The sequence below is a fragment of the Meriones unguiculatus genome, chromosome 2 (assembly GCF_030254825.1).
Source record: "Meriones unguiculatus strain TT.TT164.6M chromosome 2, Bangor_MerUng_6.1, whole genome shotgun sequence".
In the NCBI taxonomy this organism is placed as follows: Eukaryota; Metazoa; Chordata; class Mammalia; order Rodentia; family Muridae; genus Meriones; species Meriones unguiculatus.
In genome coordinates, this window is record NC_083350.1 from 14,987,712 (window position 1) to 15,009,494 (window position 21,783).

At 46.8% G+C, this 21,783-nt stretch overlaps 1 protein-coding gene across 4 annotated transcripts in view; it reads right to left on the reverse strand.

The window, feature by feature from the left end:
- The window catches only part of Myo5b (myosin VB), a 300,504-nt gene that overhangs the window by 112,775 nt on the left and 165,946 nt on the right, over positions 1-21,783 (reverse strand). For all 4 annotated transcript variants that reach the window (XM_060377047.1, XM_060377045.1, XM_060377046.1 and 1 more), the window contains exons 6-9: positions 12,815-12,958; positions 11,290-11,371; positions 5,989-6,096; positions 2,449-2,558 (exon numbers count right to left, since the gene is read on the reverse strand). In XM_060377047.1, coding sequence (XP_060233030.1) covers positions 2,449-2,558; positions 5,989-6,096; positions 11,290-11,371; positions 12,815-12,958 — 444 coding nt within the window. The remainder of the gene's footprint in view (positions 1-2,448; positions 2,559-5,988; positions 6,097-11,289; positions 11,372-12,814; positions 12,959-21,783) is intronic.

Here is a 21,783-nt window from a genome sequence, read left to right on the forward strand (position 1 = left end):
CCATTCTGGCCCAAACAACCAGAGTGGCACTAGTTTAGACCTCATCACCATCAGCTTGGAGTAAAGGCCTCCACTTACTGTGTAAAGGAGGGAGTGGATATGGGGAGGGGAGGAAGCAGCTCTAAAGTGACATACCTGAGAAGTGGCAGGGTTGGGATTTGAACCCTGGCAGCCCTGATGCGGCCATCACTCTCACAGCCTAGACCTTCAACCTGTGCTCACAGCCTCCCGTCTCAGGGCATCTCATCTGTCACCTGTATCCACTGTCCCTTTTTCTCCCAGTGTCCTGACGCTCCCCTTTGTAAAGACCTCACAAAGTACCCACGGTACCGCTGGGTATCAAGCAGAGTACTGATGCATCGGATGTGGTCCAACAGCTTAGTGGTGGGGTTGGGGAGCAGGCACCCGTAACAATGACTCCTCCTCATCTGAACAGCCAGGAGTGAAGGACTGGTCACAACATCAGACACTGCAACAACAAGCCCAAGGCTGGACTTTGCAAAGAAGTGGCCACAGCCTTCCAGCACCCACTGAGCTCTGTCAGGTCCGCACTGGCTCTCATTTTTATTACCGCCCAGGCCTAGACAGCCTCAATGAATCACCCAGCTATCCAAGAGTGTGCACCCAGCCCTGTATACTGCAAAGGTGACTAAGAATAAGCAGACCTACTGCCCTCATCAGTTTGGAAGGGAGTAGGGAGGGGAGGAGGGAAGGGAGGAAGAGGAAGGAGAAAGAGAGAGAGAGACAGCGAATAATCACACAAGGAATGGGAAATCATTGTGCTAAGGGAAGCAAGGGAGGCTTGGCTTGCCATAGAATCTATGGCCAGGAGGCTGAGTGTGCAGCTCAATTGGAGAGCTCAGGCTGAGGAGCCTAAAACTTTGATGTCCAGCAAGGCACACACCAAAACCAATGCAAATAAACAAAAACTCCATGACCAGTAGTGTGACTCCGAGACAGCTGAAGAGAACAGGGTGGTACATGGCTAGAGGTTTAAGGACATATTTGTTGTTCCTCTTGCAATTGCCAGTCTAAGCCAGGAATTTGTCAGTGCATGTTCTTCCCAATTGTCCTTGTCCCTTGCAGAATACAGCTGACCTAAAGATACGTGGGGTATTTGCATATGGGGGGGCATAAACTCTGCACCTTTTCTCCCCAAGGCAAAGGGCCAACTCTTCACGAGCCTCAAACGCTCACTTACAAGTCAGTTAGGACCTGTGTTCACCAGGTAGGCCACTGTCCTCAGAATTCCCTACTTGCTATCAAGGCATTATGGCTGCCATCTCCACTGTACTGCAGGCTGAACACACCCCACAGTGCACATACACACGGCAGCTTGTGAATGTCAGCTTAAGCTCCCGAATCCCCACCTTTCTCAGGGGTACAGCTGGAGAGTCACAGAGCTCTCATGTGGGGCTAGAGGGCAGGCTGGGTAGGAGCTTTGTTGAACCCAGAAGGAGTTCAGGTCTTTCCATCCCTGAAGGCAGGGAGGGCATTTGAACTCCTGCTAACTCTAGTCCTACACAAATAGCAGTAGCAGTAAGTGGAAACAGCTGTAGCTTATGGCTGACACAGGCACACACCCACACCTGAATTCTCTAACATTCTTTGGGCTTTTCCTAGAATCTAGTTATTTAAATTTCACATCCCAAGAGGTAAGAACCACACCTTGTGCTCCCTTCTAGGCTAGTCACAAATAGGCACAGGAGTGGAAACATGGCAGATTCAACTACTCGAGGTCAGAGGATGACTTTTAGCATAACTTAATGCTGGCCAACAGCATTAAGTTCCAGCGAAGACACGGCAGCTGCTGTCTGCCCCTTTAACAGGAGCCTCCTCTGCGTGCTCCATCCCACACTACCACCTCCTTGCTTACCACATGTCAACTGCAACAGGAGGCTTGGGGAAGGACCTTTAAGCCTTTAAGGAGCTGTCACAGACGGTAGGCCCTTGACCGAGATGCCTTACTTAATATTCTGCCTTGTACTGGAAAAAAGTCAGCAAGCGTCATCCCATCGCGGCTACCCAGTTAGAATGCAAGTTCTTAAGAAGCAGTCACCAACGTGGTGTCCAACACGCCATTTCCTTGCTGCAAAGACTTGAGTCTGGACCCCACAAGGTACTCAACAGATTGATGACGTGCTGTAGAATTTTATGTACCTCAAGTACTTGGAAAATAAACCCATCAAACAAATTTATTGACTACCCACTAAACTCCTTGCCCCAGCCATAGAAACTTGACGGCAGCTGATTGAAACGAATTGGTTCTTAAAAAAAAAAAAAAAAAAAAAAAAAAATATATATATATATATATATATATATATATCAGTGAGAAAACAGAAGCCATTACTGTTCAGAATAGATAACAAGGGGTTGCCCTCCAAGCACAGAGGCAAATGCCCATGGATTCAAGCTGACTGTGCACATTTCATCTCTGGTGCCACTTACGGGTATGCTGCAGGAATCCCCATCACGCTCAGCCTGAATCTCCACACTTCCAAGGTGCAAGATGGAAGCAATTATCTTAAAGATGCTTATTTGATGAGACTCCCGCACTCCTGAAGGGGGAAAAATGGCATGAATGACATCCAATATCTGTGCTATTATAGAAAGGACTTTTTACCCTTTTTAAGGACTTTAAAAATTGTTTGATTTTCCTTCCTGGGTTAGGGTTAATGACTCCCAAAGCCGGCCAGGCCAAGTGATTACCACTCAAAGTAGCATCTCAGCGGCAAGGGGGCTCCTGGACTAAAGGGTAAATACCCTCACTGATTGTCTGGATCGCACAGATGGGGCCTGTTATCGTTTTAACTTCTCCAAGAGCGAGGAGAGGCAGCAGTAGGATTGACTCATTTTGAACTTCATTTCAACCAGGCACTTTATGGGTGTTTTCATGAGTTTAATAAGGATGGCCATTTATCTGCAGTCATTTTTTCCCTCCTAACTTAATATCCTGTAAACATCTGTGACACAAACACAGGGCCAACTGGGAAAGAAAGAAGAACCTTCCACCACACCCCTGGGATTACTGTCCTGGGGACTGGCCAGCCAGCTGGCTTATGTGCAGTGCCAGCTGAGGAAGGCTCTTAGTCCTGTGACAGAAACACACACTGCCCAGAAACACTGTGGCAGCAAACTTGATTGTCACATTTGTTATTTGCCTGCATGAATTACCAAAGGCATGTCTCTTAAAATTTAGTTTTAGCTTCAAGGGATTAGTTCTTTTAAATTTTTAATATTAATATTAGTTCTTTTAAAATTTTAATTTATTTCAAACTTATTAAGAAAGTTGACAGAACAGTATGATGAATATTAGTAAAGTTGCCTTCTATTGAATGAATGGCAAATGAGTGGCAAATGGGAATGGTTGCTCTCAGCACTCCTCCTCAGCTGTGTCTACTCATCCTTCTGGCAGGGCTTTACCCAAGCTACAACAGCCACTGCATCTGTATTTAAATGGGAGGCAAAGGCAGGTGTTGCTGGGGTTAGAGATTACCATAGATAATCTCCCAAGTGGACAGCCTCAGCATAAACTAAGTAAAACAAGAAAGCCCTTTCCTATCAGGGGGTCCTCTGAACAAACCCGCACTAAGGGAAGCAGGAACCAAACATCCAGTGATAAGCAGTAACACAATAAAGCAGTGCAACCCTTATACCTAAGGCTGAGGGAAAATCCCGAAAAGCAAAGGAAAGACTGCAAGGCCAGGCGCTCGGGGTGCCTGCTATTGGAGCATGTCTTCTAGTCATGACCGGGAAGCCATCATGAATCTCCACCGTGTGGCTGCCGGAACTAGACCTGCACAAGCACGGCAGCAGCTGGCATGCCAGTGTGGATGGGGATGTGCCAGAGGGCCTGCACTTCGAGGAAGGGTTCCATGTAACCAAGGGAGGAGAAATCGGTTTCTTCAAGAGGAACTCCCTGATAGGTTACCTAATCCCAAGCGGGCAGCCTCAACACAGGTAGATACAAGCCACAGTGAATGGTCCGAACACACACATACTTAACAATAATACTTACTAGTAATTAAATGAGAGGCCGTAAATTTGAGAGTGAGTGTTGGAGATGGGCATAAGATGGGCTGGTGGACGGGAGGGGTAGAATGATCTAAATACAGTAGTGATTTAAGACATTTACAAACGATTCAAAAAGTTTAGAACCATCAATTAAACCTATGGAATAAAACAAGGGCCAACAGCCCTTGCCCCACAGTCCACAGGCTACGTAAAGCCGTGTAAGAACCATGCTCACGTGGTTTAGCTGAAGCTGTTTGCAGGCTACTGCGGCACAGATGAGTAGAAGCAACAGAAGCCACACATTCCACAAAGCCCACGCTCTTTACTATCTTATATTTTAAGACAATTTATTTCCATCCTCAGTAGCTAAGAAAGAGTAGGGAAGAAAGCCTTTCTAAAATAATGTTGTAAATGTGATCTACTTTGAGAACTAAAGCATTTATCTCAGAGCCTGGGAGGTTCCCGCCCGCCTCCTACCAGCTCCTGCTCATCGCTACAGCCACCCAGAGTGGGCTGCAGCCCCATGGCGGATGCTTCTCCTGTCCACAGGCTGGGCAGAACTCATCCTGCTCACCCTCAGGTATCTTCCTAAGTCCCTGACTGTGGTGAGCAATACGGGGTGTGGTGCTGGGCAAAGCCAGAGGCACAGACAGCAAGATAGTCCCTCTGTCACTCCTCGCCCGGGGAACTGCTCTGTACCAACTGGCAGAGCAGCCAGGCTCTGAACAGAGGACCTTTCAGTGGTGCAAAGGCAGTGGAAAGGTGGTCCCCAACCTGGTTCTGGTCCCTTCCAAGTGTCACTATTCACCTGGGAGTCCGACAGGCTCCCTGCTGAGCTCACATTGGGCTTACACTCAGTGCAAGCACAGGATGCTGGTTATCACCCCTGGGCACCCTTCCCTCTCCTCCCAGGCTACTTAATGGTCCTTGGGATGTTCGGTTCCTTGCACAAGCCACAGCAGTGCTTCCTTTGGCTCTGTGGCTCCTGTCCTCAAAGTCCACTTTGGCCCTTTCCACGGTTAATCACGTCCTGTTGCTCCAATTATAACGATGCTGTTTTCATGATGGAATAACCCCAGAACTTTCTGTCTCCTGGTAAATCACGGGCACAAAAGATGAATTCTACTCAGGTGCCAGCTACCCAGAGAAGTGATCACACCGGGACCACAGCACACAAGCCCCTCATTTCCTCCCCTTAGAGACTAGAGTGTGTCCAGCTTGATCACGTTTAATTTGGACACTGACAAAACTTGGCTCATACCACAGAACTGAACAGATGCTGTTCTGAGCAACCTGACAGAGGCGCCAAATGCTTTATCTCTGACAGAGAAGGGGTGGGGAAGACTCCGTGGCCCTGAGTCACGTTCTGAGTTTCAGGCCACCTTATGCTTCCCCTTGTCTGGCGACAGGCCCCAGGATTGACTGTTTTAATTTCCCAATCAAGAAAGAATCACTTTTCATCTCACAAACCTGGGGGTGCTTCTCCCCCTAAAACAGACTGGGGTAAGGACAATTTTCCCCAGCTGTACCAAGCCCATTTGCTACTGAAGGTCACATAGAACTCGAGGACTGCCACACAGGGCTAGCACACCTGCAGTCCAAGTGCCGCAGGGTTCAGCCCAGATGCTGTGTCTCGTGCACAGGTGGTCTGGCTGAGTGGGAGGGTCTTTCTGGGGGCACATGTTGCCTCTGAACCCAGACCACACACACAAAGACATGGCTATGCTGGGCTGTTTTTCAGCACCTGAGGAAGCAGCCAGATATTTTAAGGCACTTGGCTCAAAAGCATATTTCTGAGGAAGCTCCAAATCCTAACGTTTGCGGACTATGGACTGAGAGAGGTCAGAGTGTAAGAGGTCATTCACCGACACTCAGAGGACTCACTCAGCAGGGAAGCCAGTGAAACCTCGCCTTACTTCCTCCTCTCCATGGGATCAGACCCCGGTGCAGGCTGCTCTCATTCAAGCTCCTTACCAAGCAGCGTGAAGGCCTGTCGAGTCTTCTCAAAATCTTCTGCATCATCGACACCCTCGATAGTCGTGCTCCCTCCATGGGATGTGTAGAAGAAGTCCTCTGCACATGCTGTGGGAGGGAGGAGGTGAGGTGTGAAAAATGAGAAAGAAGACTGAATAATAGAGAAACTTGTATTATACTTAAGGTGTGTGCTGTGTGCATGTAAAGGCGGCATGGTGAACGTGTTGGTAAGATAAACAGGTCATGGGGAATTCAGTTCGCCACCATTTAATTCAGATTTGAGCCTCTGAAGGACCTAACACACAAGGAAGGTGTGTACTTAGAATCATATCCTAGAACCTCATACTTATGTCCTCAGGTGGGCCTCATCCCGCAGCCACATTTGACAAGTACGGGGCAGTGGAGGGTGCCGTGACTGTCTTTGTGTACTTTCCAAAGTCAGGGAACCCTCAGTTTCTCTTTTCTCTACAGGCCTTCTGTCCTCTTGCCCTCGCTCTCCTCGGATCTGATCTCCATCCTCTTAACTCTCTGTGTTCCCTTTCCTACCTTGCTCCCTCTCTTCAGCCACTACCTCTGTCTATTCTCTCTTTCCTTTGGGACACGCACTGCTTTTCCTCTTTCCCTAAAAACCATCCAGTAAATCCTTTCCCCGAGACCTGGGCATGCACACATCAGCTCCACAATGACTCCAAGCCCATCAGCACTGCATTCTTCCATTTATCTTCTAAGAACATCTATGGTATATTTTCTTTCTCCATGCTGACTACCATTGCTGAAGGTCTGACCTTTAGTAAGTGTTGCAGAGGAAATATTGCAAAAGATTCTAAACCTATGTTTGTATTTTGGCTTTCATTCTCCCAAACCCACCCCCACAATGCTGGTAACTGCAGTTACATCACTCTCCTGCACAAAGGCCTCCAACAGTCTCATTGCCATCAGGGCAAGGGTCAATGTTCTAAACCTTTTGTGACATGGACACCCCTACTCCTCCAGACTCACAGCCTGGCCCTTTCTTCTTCATCTTTGTGTTCTACACACACCAGCCTCCTTGCAGCAGCTCCTCAGCCCTTCCATTTGTCATGCTCTCAACAGCCCCTATCCACCTCTCCTTTCTCCTCTCTACCCATGTCCTGGTGCTCCTATGTAACATCCATGTCCCAGTCCACAATGCATTCAGCCAACAGTTCTGGAGAACTAAGCACGAAACGCTGCCAGGCCCAGCTGGAAAGTATCAGAAGTCAGCACTGAAGTACACGTTGACAATACAACCAAGACTACCATATGCTAGACCAATACTTGAACAGGAAGAAGTAGAGAGGCATGCACAGACCATCTACTGAGTGCTGAGAGGTCTCCTAGAGGATTAACTCAACACATGTATGTGAGAGAAGGCCAAGGTTCTTGAGCTGGAGCAGAAAGGACTTCAGCCCTTTTTCCAGTCAGAGGTTCAATAGAAGTAAATCTGTATGACTTATGCTCAAAACATACTTAGCACTTTCATAGCTAATTACTCCACAAGCTCAGGGTGCTGAGCAAGGACAGATTCAAAAGTTAATAATAAAGTAGTTCCTCCTCTTAGACCTTACTTTTCAAAATAGTTTACCTGGCAACTTTCCCAGTGCCGCAAAAAGAGAACTTACTGCACTTGCTCCCACTCTCAGCTTGTAAACTGAGGACTCCAGCATCCTAAGGGGATGAACAGGCTCACCAGGGGATGACCAGGATGGGGAGCCCACTACTTGAACATTTCCTTAAAGAGATGATTGATCTTTAGCATCCCATGACTTTGTTTTTTTTTTTTTTTTTTTAAACTCATTACTGAATGTCAGCCAAGACAACAGAGTCACTAGAGACTGAAGGAAGACATCTGGCTTCTACGTTGGAAGGAAGGCATTTTCAGCATCTCCAGAAGATCTTTTACTATCAACAGCTAGGGCCCTATCTGTGGGCAGGTCTGAGTCTGACAGACCACCCCCACCTTCCCTGCTCTGTATGTCCAAACTCAGGTCCAGTTGGGTTGTGTCTTAGGCTAAGGCTCATCATTGCAGAGGCCACCTGCCGAAGGACCTCACAGCCACCAACAAGGTCACCCCTCTCCCCTTTCTTTCCACCCACCTGCAGCTGCCAGTTGTCATCACACAACAGACCCCGTTAGTAAGAGACACGCAAGCAGCATCCAGTTAGTCCTTCCCCATCTGCCTGGCTGGCTGCAGCTCATCCCCCTCTAGTCAGGGCCATGAAGCCAGCACTGTCTTTCCTACCCACCACACCTTCTCTCATCACCCAGTTCTGATCTCTCTCTCCTTCTTGGCCCCCCTCTCTCTTCTAAGAATTTCCAAGTAGAAGTATATACCACAACACCTATTAACTGGTTCACCAGACAGACTCTAGCTCAGGCAGTCAAAAGACCACAAAGAGACCATCAGTCTATGCTTGGAGCACCAAACATCAGGGTCAATGTCACAGAGCTTAGATCTCACCTAGGGAGGCTGTTACTCTGGCCTCTGCCAAGTCCATAATGCCAATACACCGAAGAGGGTAAAAAGGAAAGGGAACTTCTTTAATCACCTGACAATGTATTTAAGGACGATGGAAGCTTTATCAACACTTATTCTGTGACAAAAATCCTCACAGGACTTTGTTTCTAAATTTCCCAGGGTCGTTTTAAATATAAAGAACAACAATGGGGTGGAGGAAGAATATGGGTGACAGGACACAAATCCTTGGCCTCCACAAGTTATGTCAGGGCACCAGTCCTACAGAGGTTTTTGTATGGTGTTGTAGGTTAAGAACAAGACAAGGATAACGGTGTCTACAGAATCGCCCGGAGCTTCCGGCTAGTCTCATTTATTTGACTTTCTCAGCTATTTATCAGTGAAACCAAAAACCATGCTTCACAGCTCATAGCCAATCCACCCACAAGAGCTTATCACAGGCTCTTCAGTTCTCTCTAAGATGTAAGAAATTGATTGAATTGGGTAATTTTCAAGGATTCTGTCAGGAGCCCAGGGAGTCTGCACCTTGCACAAACTGGGAACAGGGAAAAGCCATTTTAAGCCTCAATTCAACTCATGTAAATGAAAAAGTTAGAGAACTTCCCTAGTAAAAGTCCACTCAGGACAAAGTGGCCAGCTTGGTGGGTCATGTCCGTATTTGATTCTCCATAAAACTGATCTTTGAAAAAAACAGATTCTACAGGCTGGCCATGGAAACCCCACCCCCACTCTGGGAAGATAAGAGGAGAATGACAGTTGTCTATATCATGGCTGCTTATCTGGCCACTTGTGACTAAAAACTGGCATCTAACCCAAAAGGCCCCAGGTCAGACCAGCGCTCAAGCAAGGGCCACTGAGAACCTGCCCTGACTAGCCTGGTGGCGTACACTATTTGTACTCAGAAAGTTATGATATCCCTGGAAGGACTAGACTTGCCACCACCGCACAACAGGACAGACCAGCACAGTGGGTGGCATCCAGTGTGTCCTTTTCCGAGGGGAGACTTTGGCTGAGATGGTGCTTCCTGGAACACAGTACTTCCCACCCAATGCTGTAACTGACAGACTAAGCTGTGGAAGAATCCACAGCTGGGTCACACAGTACTGCATTACCATGGCCTGAACTGTGTGATAGATAAACGAATACCACAGGAGATTATCAGGAAGGAAGCAAATCCTGGAATGATTCATGGGTTTGAGTAAGAGTTGCCTCCAAAAGCTCATATATTCACATGCTTAGTCACCAGGAAATGGCACTATTTTAAAGGATTAGAAAGGTTAGGAGGTGTGGCCTTGTTGGGAGAAGTGTTACTGAGACTGGCATTTGAGGTTTCAAAATCCCATGCCAAACCCAGTCTCTTTCTCAGCTTGCAGATCAGGACGCAGCTCTCAGCTATGCGCACACCATGATAAAGATGCACTGAACCTCTGAACCTGCAAGCCGGCCCCTAATTAAATGCTTTCTTTTATAAGAGCTGCTGTGGCTAAGACAGCACTTGATGGATTTTAGCTTCTAGCGACACAGCTGGATCTGGTGCTACCCAGATCTCAGGACAGCTGGGATTTGAGGACATAGCCTCAGCAATCTGTCTATCACTGAGCTGAAAAGACCAACCGACCTTTTCCAACAAACCAACTCTTCACATCCACTTTCAGCCAAGGCTCCTCCCACACAGACCCAAGTACAGATGACAGGCTGAGGATAGGATGCTGCTCGGCTCCAGAATGGGCTGTCATCACTCAGGTTCTGAGGTTCCAAAACCAAGACTCCATCCCAACCCAGACAGATGAAGCAAGGTCCCCAGCCCAAGAAGAGATGCCAGGAATAAAAGCTTGCCCACTACCATTCCATATCAATGCTTCAGAGCAAGAGGGACTTGCTAATGCATTCACGGGGGAAAGATAGATGGATAGATGGATGGATGGATGGATGGATGGATGGATGGGCTCACTCATTCGATAGGGGACAAGCTAGTCACTGTATTGGCTGTGGAAGTGATGACACACTTTGGTTATCCCATTCCACTCCATAGCTCCACCACGAATACACTAGAAGCTTCCATGCCTGTTCAAAAAGGACCCACAGTTTCGCAGTACTGAATCTCACTTGTCTCAACTGTGACTCTGTGGTGACTTAAGCCTCATCTGTGTGTTCTGTAGCCTTTCCCACCATGGCCAGCAACATATACAAATATATATGTGTGTGTGTATATATATATATATATATATATATATATATATGTGTGTGTGTGTGTGTGTGTGTGTGTGTGTGTGTATGTGTGTGTGCACGTGTGCAGGTGTGTGCACATCCATTTAGGCAAGGGTCACATTAGGTGGCTTCCTTGATCATATCTGTCCCCTATTGTTTGACACAGAGCCTGTTACTGAACCTGAGCCCATCTATTCCAGCTAGGCAGACTGGTTGGCCACTGAACTTCAGGAATTCATGTCTCCATGCCTGAGTGCTAAAGTTACCACATGCATTCATTCATACATGGCTTTTTGGGGATACAAACACAGGTCCGACAACCACTTGAATGGCTGAACCATCAGCCCTGTGACGCATCTTTTAAAGTGGTGACACCTGCTCTGCAAAATACATTTCCATCCCTACAGCTCGTTCCTCGCAGGAAGCCTGGACACAGTTAATGCCGCTTTACTAACTTGCAGTAAGATTCTGACAGGACTGAGGTACAGGAGCACAGTAGCGAGGACAAGAACCCACAACTGAGGGTCCTGGGCAGAGCTCTTAGCTACCGGCCACAGCAACTGTCCTTGCAGAGGAGCCTGGGTGCCTGCTGACTTACTTAAAGCGAGCTCTTTAAATTCAGGAAGGCTGGCAGCGGCACAGAGCTGGTAAAAGATGTGGTAATTCCTCTCATCTTCTGCCTGGGGGAGGAAAAGGAGATTGGGTTTAGGCAGTGATTCCCAGGAGCATCTCCTCAGCCACTCTGATCCCAGATGTTCCATCGGGTGGCATGAGCTGAGACCATCCTCCCTCCAGTTTTTCATCCATGCCAGGCCACCTGCAGTTTTTCAACCGCCCTATTTTCCACTTGCTATGACAGGGTCCACTTCTCCTGTGAGGACTTTTTACCTCCTGGCTTATGTAGAAGCAGGCATTTCCTTTTCTTTAGACATTAAACACCACTACTGTGCCACAAATGGTGGGTCAGTTAGCAAACACTATCTTCCTTACTGCTTGACTGGCTCTTGTAAGACCTTTATCTTCCTGTTGGGAGCTCCCTTTCTCGTGTGGGACTTGGAACGAAGTTAAAGCAGAGCTTGTCTATTCTGTTGGGCCAGGCAGTCAGGAAGGTCCCTGGGGACTTTGGGTGGGTGCTTGTGACTAGAATGACCTTAAATCAGCAGGGTTGGGGCTGGGGGTGGTGGTGTAGAAATATTTAGGAGGCCTGGGAAGAGACAGCCACGGAAGGGGAAAGTTCAAAGCCAGCATGGAGTACAGGCAGCTTGTCAGCCCACCCAGCAAAGCTGCCTGCTCCTTCTGCTATAATGGAGGAAAGACTTGGGACTGCTGAAGCAACCTGTGAGGGAAGGGTGAGCTGCTCTAAAAGGTCATGAAATGTTTGTTACCCATTATCAGGGAGTCGTCACTAAGAAGCCACTCAGGAGACTCTGGGGTTCCTGAGGAAAAGCAAGGTGCAGACACCAATCAGGGCCACCATTGTCTCTATGGAATCAGGCCACCTCAGCCCAGTGAGGAGAGAGCCAAGCTGCTGCAGGACAGTGATGGCTGAGGTTGCCAGTAGCACTGACCATCACCCGAACCAGGAAGAAATGGGTCAGGCAGAGATCAAGGAGAGCTGAGCAGGAGGAAAAGGAGGATTGACAGAGAGCAATCAAGGACCATGGTGGGGAAGAAACGAGTGGTATTTATTCACACTAGTTCCTAGGAAACCAAATATATGGCTGAGAGTATGTGTGTGTATGTCTTTGTGTGTGTGTGTGCGCATTATTTTATTTCGGCATATACGCCTATCTATCTAGCCACACACATATTTTGACTCATTAGGCAAGCAGGTTCCTGGAAAGCTAAAACCCAGGCCCTGCCTAAAACACTCTCTAATGATAAGACTGTAAAGCCACAAGAAGACTGCCCTGTTCTTTATCCCTGGATCTAGCACAGGCTTAACACACAACAGGCAAAGCAATACTGTGTAAATGCTTAGTCCACATGAATATTTACTCTGAAAGAGAAGAAAGTAAACAAGAATGTTGACCCAGGCCGAAAGATGGGCCACTCTGTGAGCAAAGGGAGTGTGTAGAACAATAATGGTGATGAAACCCAAATGACAGAGTCCTGCCACTCACCTGAAAGACCACTCTGGACTTCTCCAGCAAGTAGGTCCTCATGTTGGCCCCGATGATGTGATACTTTTTATCAAAGCCAATCTCAATGTACTTCCCAAAGCGGCTGCTGTTGTCATTCCGAGTGGTCTTGGCATTCCCAATGGCCTGCATGAACAGACAATAGAAATGTGTGAAAAGTGAAGGCAAGGGACTCAGCCAGCAAAGTAGGCATGCATCTCCCCTACACCGCCCACCCCATGGGCTTCTTGACTTCAAGACTTTAGGCCTGTGCCAGCACGGTACCTCTTCTTCCCTTCTGTACATACACCTCTGCTATCGTGAAGACAACAGGCTGAGTGAGACGTTCTGCTTGGTTTGCTTAAAACTAAACCAAAACCAACTTCAGTTTTCAGCCCCTTTTAAAATTGCTGGCTACCCTTAAGAGAAATCAGTTGAGTAGAAGACTTTTTAAAGGCAAAACAGAAGGTAAGAGATATTCTAACCTGCTGTTCCTCTTCTCTTCCCCTTTCTGTCTAGAATATACATGGGATGGAGCCACCAGCCACTGAAGGCCCATGAAGGAAAGATCTAGAGTCAGAGACCCTGGCTTTGATGTTCTGGAACCATCAAATCAGCACTTGCTCGTGCCCTATGTTCTGTGAGAGAATACCATCTGCTGTGCTTAAGCTACTTTGATCTTCACACAATCAAGCAGCCAAGTGCTTTTCCCCACGGGAGAATGGCACAGGAAAGGCCACCAAATGACATGACGACCCAGTTCATTACTAGGGCAGATCAGGAAGTCACCCACGGTAGGGATCATTGCCTACACAGCCAGGCCACAGACTGAATACTATAAATATTTTTATTTTTGAGACGAGATCTCTATGTACTCCAACTGGCCTTGAATTTGCTATGCAGACCAGTCTGCCCTCCAACTCATAGCAATCCTCCTGAGTTCTGGAATTAAAGGTGTGTGCTGTCACATCCATCCCGAATAGTCTTTAAAATCTGTCATTTTCTTACCCAGGGTCCTCCTTCTTGCTTAGCTTCTTTAGGTGTACAAATTTTAGTAGGTTTATCCTATATTATATGTCTAATCTCCACTTGTGTGTCTTTCTCCTTCTGGGATACCTTACTCAGTATCCCACCATTTGCCTGCAAATTTCATGATTTTCTTGTTTTTAATTTCTGAGTAGTATTCCATTATGTAAATGTACGACAATTTCTGTATCCATTCCTCAACTGAGGGACATCTGGGTTGTTTCCAGATTCTGGCTATTACAAATAAAGCTGCTATGAACAGCTTTGACTAAATGTCCTTGTTGTATACTTGAGCAGCTTTTGGGTATGTGCCTAGGAGTGGTATAGCTGGATCTTGAGGAAGCGCTATTCCTAATTTTCTCATTCAGAAAGGCAAACGGGATGGACATTGGAAGAGGGAAAAAAACAGGGAATGGGATAGGAGCCTACCATGGAGGGCCTCTGAAAGACTCTACCCACAGGGTACTGAAGTAGATGCTGAGACTCATAGTCAAACTTTGGGCAGAGTACAAGCACTCTTATGAAAGAAGGGAGATAGAAAGACCTGGAGGGGACAGGAGCTCCACAAGGAGCGCAACAGAACCAAAAAAAGCTGGGCCCAGGGGTCTTTTCTGAGACTGATACTCTAACCAAGGACCATGCATGGATATAACTTAGAATCCCCTGCTCAGATGTAGCCCACCGCAGCTCAGTATCCAAGTGGATTCCCTATAAGGGAAACAGGGACTGTCTCTGACATGAACTCAGTGGTGGGCTCTTTGACCACCCCCCCCAAGGGGGGAGCAGCCTTACCACAGAGGAAGACAATGCAGCCAGTCCTGATGAGACCTGACAGGCTAGGGTCAGAGGGAATGGGAGGAGGACCTCTCCAATCAGTGGACTTGGGAAGGGACATTGGAGGAGAAGAGGGAGGGAGGGTGAGATTGGGAGGGGTGAAGGAGAGGGCTACAGCTGGGATACAAAGTGAATAAATTGTAATTAATAAAAAATAAATTTAAAAAAATCAGTCATTAAATACTGGTCTCATATGACTATTAATTTTCTATATGTCATAAAACTAATATACCAGTAATAGATTTTTCTTATTTTAATCTCTTATTTATTCACATTTTTAGGTGGTAAAATCATTGGAAAATCCCACTGCAACTTTTTAGTGGTCTAGAAGACATGAAGCTCTAAGAGGGTGAAAGAAAGGTCCAAACCCACACTTCAGTCCAGGCCAGCCAGGTCCATCCAACACTCCAACTACTTATATCTGCCAGTTTCAAATCCCAGCTGGCCTCCGAGAGCAAGAAGGTGATGATGGAGCTGAAGACATGCCTCTACTGCTTTCTAGACCTAAAAGGTGACCTCTACCACACACACTCACGCTTTGTGAAGATCACTGTCACCATTCCTGCTCTGGAGGTAGCTGAGTGAACCACTCACCCTCTGCTGGAGGAGTGGTTCTGCCAGCACCACTCTTCCCATCCATCACACCCCCAGGGCATCACCGTGATGTCCTTTGGCCAAGCAGCTTTGGTTTCCCTCTGTCCTGCTGCATGGACCTGAACCACATCACCACTACCTTTGTCCTGGACAACATCAACTATCTCTCTATACATGCTCTTATGTCTTGGAGTCAATTTTCCTCTTGACTGACAGAGCAACTTGTGTAAAACATGAAACTGATTATATTATTGGTGGAATATGCTTCAGTGGCTCTCATTGCCCTTTAGTTTGAGAACCTCAAAATGGCCACATCCCTGGCGGCAGCCCAGCCACCCTTGCTAAGCATCCCTCTAGCACTGGGTGCTCAGCTCTCTAAACCAGAACACTTCTTTTTTTCCCTTCAACAGTCATGTCAGTTCTCCACACTCACACAAGGTTCGCCTTCACTGCTCCCTTTGCTGAGATTCTCTTCCCACAGCTCCCCATGCCTGCCAGCTCCTCTTGTTCAGATCCAAACCTGAAGACAGGCAGATAACCCCTCCCTGACCCCACAGGCCAGAAGAGTTTCTCCTACCATGCATGCTTCTGGGCCTGCACACACCCTTCCCCTCCAGGAAAGGATGGATGTACAGCTACATTAATCGCTTCTAGGGCACTGCACAAATAGCTCTTAAGCCCTGTGGAAAATGGCCGATTGTCAAACTTCAGTTTTGAAGATGGAAAAGCTAACTGTCCTCTCTAGAATGCTGGGAAAGTTAAACTTCCCAGGGTCTCCCAACTTGAGTCTATGGCTGCTTAGTGTATCAGTTAACATGGACAAGAACCCTAACAGACAGCTACCACTTTTCATCTACTTACAGGAAACGGGCCTGGGAGGGTCAAATAGTTTGTTCAAGGTCAAGGGGCTAGGAAGTGGGCAAGATTTAAATTCAGGTGTGCCTGGGCTCTCAAGTCTAGATGCAGACTACATAGAACCACAGTCCTTCATGCTGTCTCCCAGGTCACCACCACTCATGCCAGACAAGAAGCTGCCTCACAAAGGGGCAACTTCCACAAGTCTAATGACCGAGCCAAATCAGAAGTGACGACAGAAAGCAATACCAGCCCCTCAACGAGGCCTTTCCTAGCTCAGAGGGCAGAGCGGAGGACGGTAGAGGACAGTGCAGAAGCACCAACCGGCATATTTTTCCTCTCCAGAAAAACGAGGGGAAGGCATCTCTGAGAACAAACCACCTTGAAAACAGCAAGCTCCCGTGTAGCTGTACCTGATGGGATAAGGCAAAGAACCCAGTCAGCCACACCTTCTTGCCCCTAATGTTAGAACAGCCACACAGTGAGGTAAAATCTCTCTTTGTAGATTTCCCACTAGTGAGCATTAGTGGTATCCAAGCATGACTGTCACCATCTTGTAATTCTGAGGGATTAACAGACCTAAGCATAACTGGTAGTCACCTATACAGCATAGCAAGTAGGCAGCCCGGCCCTCCTGATGGAAACCCACCGGACTGCCTAGGACAGCACCAGCAACCACAGCACACTTCTATATTTTACCACCCTCAAAACCCACAGACAACTGCATATGTTAAGCATGAGTTTGCAATTGGCAAAAGCCAGTTTGTAGAGAATTACAAGACTATTGTCACTACTGTCAACAAATAAAAGTTCCAATTTGCAATTTCAAATGTGAAGAAGTTCAGATGTCTTATCTTGTAAAATAGACACTATATCCATTACCAGAGGCCAGGTGTGGTGGCTCACATCTTTAATCTCAGCACTTGGTAGGCAGAGGCAGGAGGATCTCTGTGAGTTCAAGGACAGTCTGATCTACACAGCAAGTTCCAGGACAACCAGAGCTATAGAATGGTACTTGGCTCAAACAAACAAATGAACCAAACAAAAACCATTGCATTTTCTTTGCTGTTTATACATACAGAAATGGGACACTCAAATAGACTTTTCTGTATAATTTGCATAGTAATATACAGTTCTACAATTAATAATTTTAATATTGGGTTACATGACAGAGAAGCAGACATTAAGTTTTATGGAAGCAAAAGAGATGGGAACACGTAGCCACGCCATCATAACAGCAAAGGCTGGAGAAGAGAAAACGCAGTGAATCCCACAGAGGACAGACTACTACCAATGGAGGAAAGTGCAGTGTGGTCAAAAGTACAGGAGGGTCTCAAAATAGACAGCTTTGGAGTGGCTGAAATGTGAGGCTGCAGAAGAGAACACACGATGTAGGGCATGTAGAAAGCAGATTCTTTTAAGAATCAGTTAAACACCTGCAGCCATTCTTAAAACAATGAAGATCAAATCCTAAAAATCACACTTTCGGTCATGGTTGTTGTCATTTTGTTCGATGTACCTCTAACCTTTCTTCCTTTCAGTAGGGGAAGTATCTGTGGCTCTCAGAGTTGCATCTCTGATTTCATGATCCTGTGGCCTGGACTTGGTTTTTCCGTCCCTGCCCCCAACAGTCTCCTGATTAGCAATGCTCTCCTAATCAGTGCGGACTTGGGAACAAATCCCTCCTAGGATGCTCATGAGCTGTTAAGAAAAATGGGGTCAGAGCACACCAGCAGTGTCATCAAATCACACCAATTATCCCCAGCAAACCCTGGCCTAGCCTCCAGTCTGCATAATTCAGCAAGCTGCCACTCAGCTCAGCCTACTGTCCCTTGGCATGCTCAGCCTGTGTCCAGTTCTCTGTCTCCCCAGGAGGTGTCTGCAGTGAAAGCAAGGAGACATGATACAGTAACTGATTGCTTGGGGGTGAGCTGAGGAACTTTTCCCAGGGACTAGGCAGAATAGCTAGTAATCAGCTGCTCCTAATTGAGACACTCTGAGGAGCCACAAGCTGATGGCTTCCTGACACACAGGAAGGCTAAACCCAGAACATTTGAAAAGTTGTGCTCTCAACTTCGGCAGAGAAAAAGTTTCTCATTTTCAATTGGCAACACTTGATTCCCGGCCAGGGTTCCTCCTGATTCTGCTGCCTCCTCTTCACAACCAAATTCAAGCTTTCCCCCAAAGATAGCACTAACGGCTCATGTCTGATGGAAGGAGCCCTCAGCACTGATGGCTTCCAAAGGAGCAACGCTGTACAAGGTGGAGAGTTAATGTCTGCGGCACAAACAATGGTATGTATATACACAATTGTGATTAGGATGGCTCATGTCTATACTCCTCATTCAGACCTGGGAGAAAGCATGTTGCTCTTCTGTTTCTAGCATGCCAAAACATCATTCCCATAGAACTCAACAGTTTATTCAAGCTGTAGTGGATAGTACATACTTTATTAGTAACCATTATACTTTAAAACTATTCCCAGGGCAGAGACTTAAATCAATAACTTCCATATCAATATCCATAAGAGGTGTATTCACAGTAGCCAAAAGGCACAAGCAACCACATACCCATCAGGAGAGGAATGGCTACACAAATCATGGTGAATTTGTGTACTGAGATATCCAGCCATAATAAGGACAAAGTATTGATAAATGCTAAAATATGGGCGAACCTTTAAATTATCATGCCAAGAAAAGTTAAGCAGATATCCATGGACCAGAAGTATATGTCACTCACATGGAGTTCCCAGAGTGGTAAAACTCAAAGACAAGAGGTTGAAAACAGTTTATCAAGGACCTGGGGAAGGGAAAAGTAATTGTTCAGTGGGAACAGGGTTTCTATTCAGGTACTGAGAATGTTCTGAAAATGGATGGGAGTGATGAATACACAAACAATGCATCTCATGCCTCCGAATCATATGCCTAAGTAGAATGTTTTTGCCATGTATATTGTACACAACAAAAAATTCTGAAAAGGCCCTTTTTGTCTTATTTTTATTAACATGGTGTCTTGCCTGCACTGAGCTCCAAGTGTGACTAACATTTACTTTGGTCAGTCATAACACATCGAAGGGAGAATTCTCTGCTTTGCCAAGAGTAACTATTTTATCTTTCAAAGAAGTCCAATGTCTCTGAAAATCTGCCTAAAAGATACACTGAACTTTCAAAGTTGACCGAGGGGGAAAGTGTGCCTTCAGTCTGCTTTGAGAGAAAACACAGTGAGAGTCGCAAAGCACTGGCCTGGCCGCTTTAACACAGGTACACATGTGGTATCAGGGAGGCCCAGACCATGGTCCATGGATCTCTTCCGAGCAGCGGCCACGGGCAGGACCCACCGTCACAAGCCCAAGACTACTTAGCTTAACCTGGATACCAACTGAGTGTTGGACAACAGGGTTTTATTGCGGAAAGCCTCTTCCTAATGCATGTTGTGGCAAACTGAGTGTCATGGACAAAAGCTTAAGCTGCAGCTCCCTGTGGAAAGGTTGGCCGTAATGCATAGGGACACGGAGTATCCGCTGGCTACACTACCGCAGGGATCCTGTCATTCTTTCCCACTGCCAACAATCCCTCCTTGTCTTTGGAACAGGTGGGTGGTTCTGCAGCGCTGCTACCTGGATCAGCCAACATCGCTCCACATGGGTGCTCCTGGGGATGCAAGGTATTGGTCTCTTTCCTAGCCCTTCTGAATCACAATCTCCAGATGTGCAGCTCGGCACCCTGGAGCCTGCTACCTAGGCCAGGCTGGCCTCTGACTCACAGAGATCCTCCTGCCTCTGCCACCCAAGGACTGGGATGAAGGTGCGCACCACTGCACCCTACCAGTTCCAGAGCGCTATGTCAACGGAAGTTCTCCTTCTAGTTTTTATTCTCTGCATTGGCCACGCTCTAATTTATATAAGAATAATGAGGGTGGCTTCTGAATTCTTGGTCCGCTGGTCTCTTGTCACTAAGCAGAAAGGAAAGCTTTCCTGGGAAAGCAATTCTGAAGACAGAAATTTGCTTAAACAGCCAAAAACTGCTGTGACCTGAGACTCTGAATTTACTCCTGCACTTGTCAAAAGCAGAAGGATAGAAAGGGATGCAAAGGGGACCATGGAAGGCCCAGAAAGAACCAGACATTATTTCAACTGTGCTGTTTGTTTCCTTCCAAGCCAAACTCCATTCAACTTTATCAAGGATGCTTTTTATAACAGGCAGATAACCACTGACATACAACTTTCCAAGTCCCTTCTTGTATAGATCATTAAAATCAGACAGCTACTGTAAAACCCAATAAATAGTACATTTTATGTTCTGAACAGGGAAAGTTCACTGTGAGGGACAGGAAGCATGTCCCTTAAACTTTTACAAGCCAGTTGTGACCTTCAGGGAAGCAAAATGGCAGAATTGCTCATCTGAAGACTCACTTCTAGAAGAAGAAGCAATGATTTTTTGAAGAGGGCAATGTCAGTAAAATCACCATAAAATCCTGACAACCAGACACGAGTCTCTGGATTTAAGGGAGTTAAATACATGTTAGTGGTGGAGAGGAAGGACTACAAAATGGGTTGGAGTTTTGTGCCAAATGGCCCTGCGTCTCAGTGACAGGGAATTCCTTCCCTTGGAATTAACAGGAAGACCCTAACACAAGGGGGGAAGGTGTTTTCAGCACACATCAGTCTAGCCAGGGAGACACTCTGTTAGCAATACAGCTCTTTCCCCATAACAATGAAGTTTTCTGTGTGCTAACAGCATACCAAGAAAACAATGAAACTGCTTTTCTATAAAACTCGATGAAAAACATTTCCAGCTATACAGTCACTAGCCCAGTTACCCAAACACGCACACTTTACTTAGCATTTGAACTGTCTTCAGGCCTCTGTGACCTGTCTGTTGGGCATCACCACAGGGGCTGTTCACACTCTTGTCAGCGTCAGCTTTTCCCCTTCTCCCTTTTTTCCCAGGGCCTTTTCAGGCTTGGACTCCAGCTTTCAAGTAGTCAGTCAGGGGACAGCCCTGCACATCTCCCCTGCGGCTTGTCAACACCTTCACCTCGTCTCCCTTAGCACTCCACATCACCCTTTGCGGGTGCCATGCTGGTGACAGTAGGGTTAACACACAGAAAGTATGCATGGCTTTCGGTTGGACGGGGGTCATTTTTTCCCCCTTGTTCTCTTCATAATGCTTCCACATTTTTTTCTTAATAAAACAAAGGGACTGCCCAGCCTGGAGGAGGAGTAAGCTGAATGTAACCCTGGCAATAAAAAGAGTGTTGGCTTCAAGAGTGGCTTTGATTGCCACCATAACATGGCCTAGAGTCATTGGAATGCCAATCCTCAACTCAGGAATTATCTACATCAGATTGGTCTGGGGCGTGTCTGTTAGGGACTGTCCTGATTTTTAACTGATGCAGGAGGGCCCAGCCCACCATGGGCAGCACCATTCCTTGGCATGTGATCCTGGGACTATGTAAAAAAGCTACCTAAGCATGAGGCAGGGAGCAGCATTCATCTATGGTTTATACAACAGATTCCTGCTCTGATTTACCATGTAAAATAAACTAAGCCCTATCTTCCTTCAGGTTGCTCCTGGACAGCAAAAGAAGGAAAACTAAAACAGTGGGAAAATCAAAGTGAACCAGGCTAGGAAGACATTTAGTCCTACCCTAACAGAATAAAT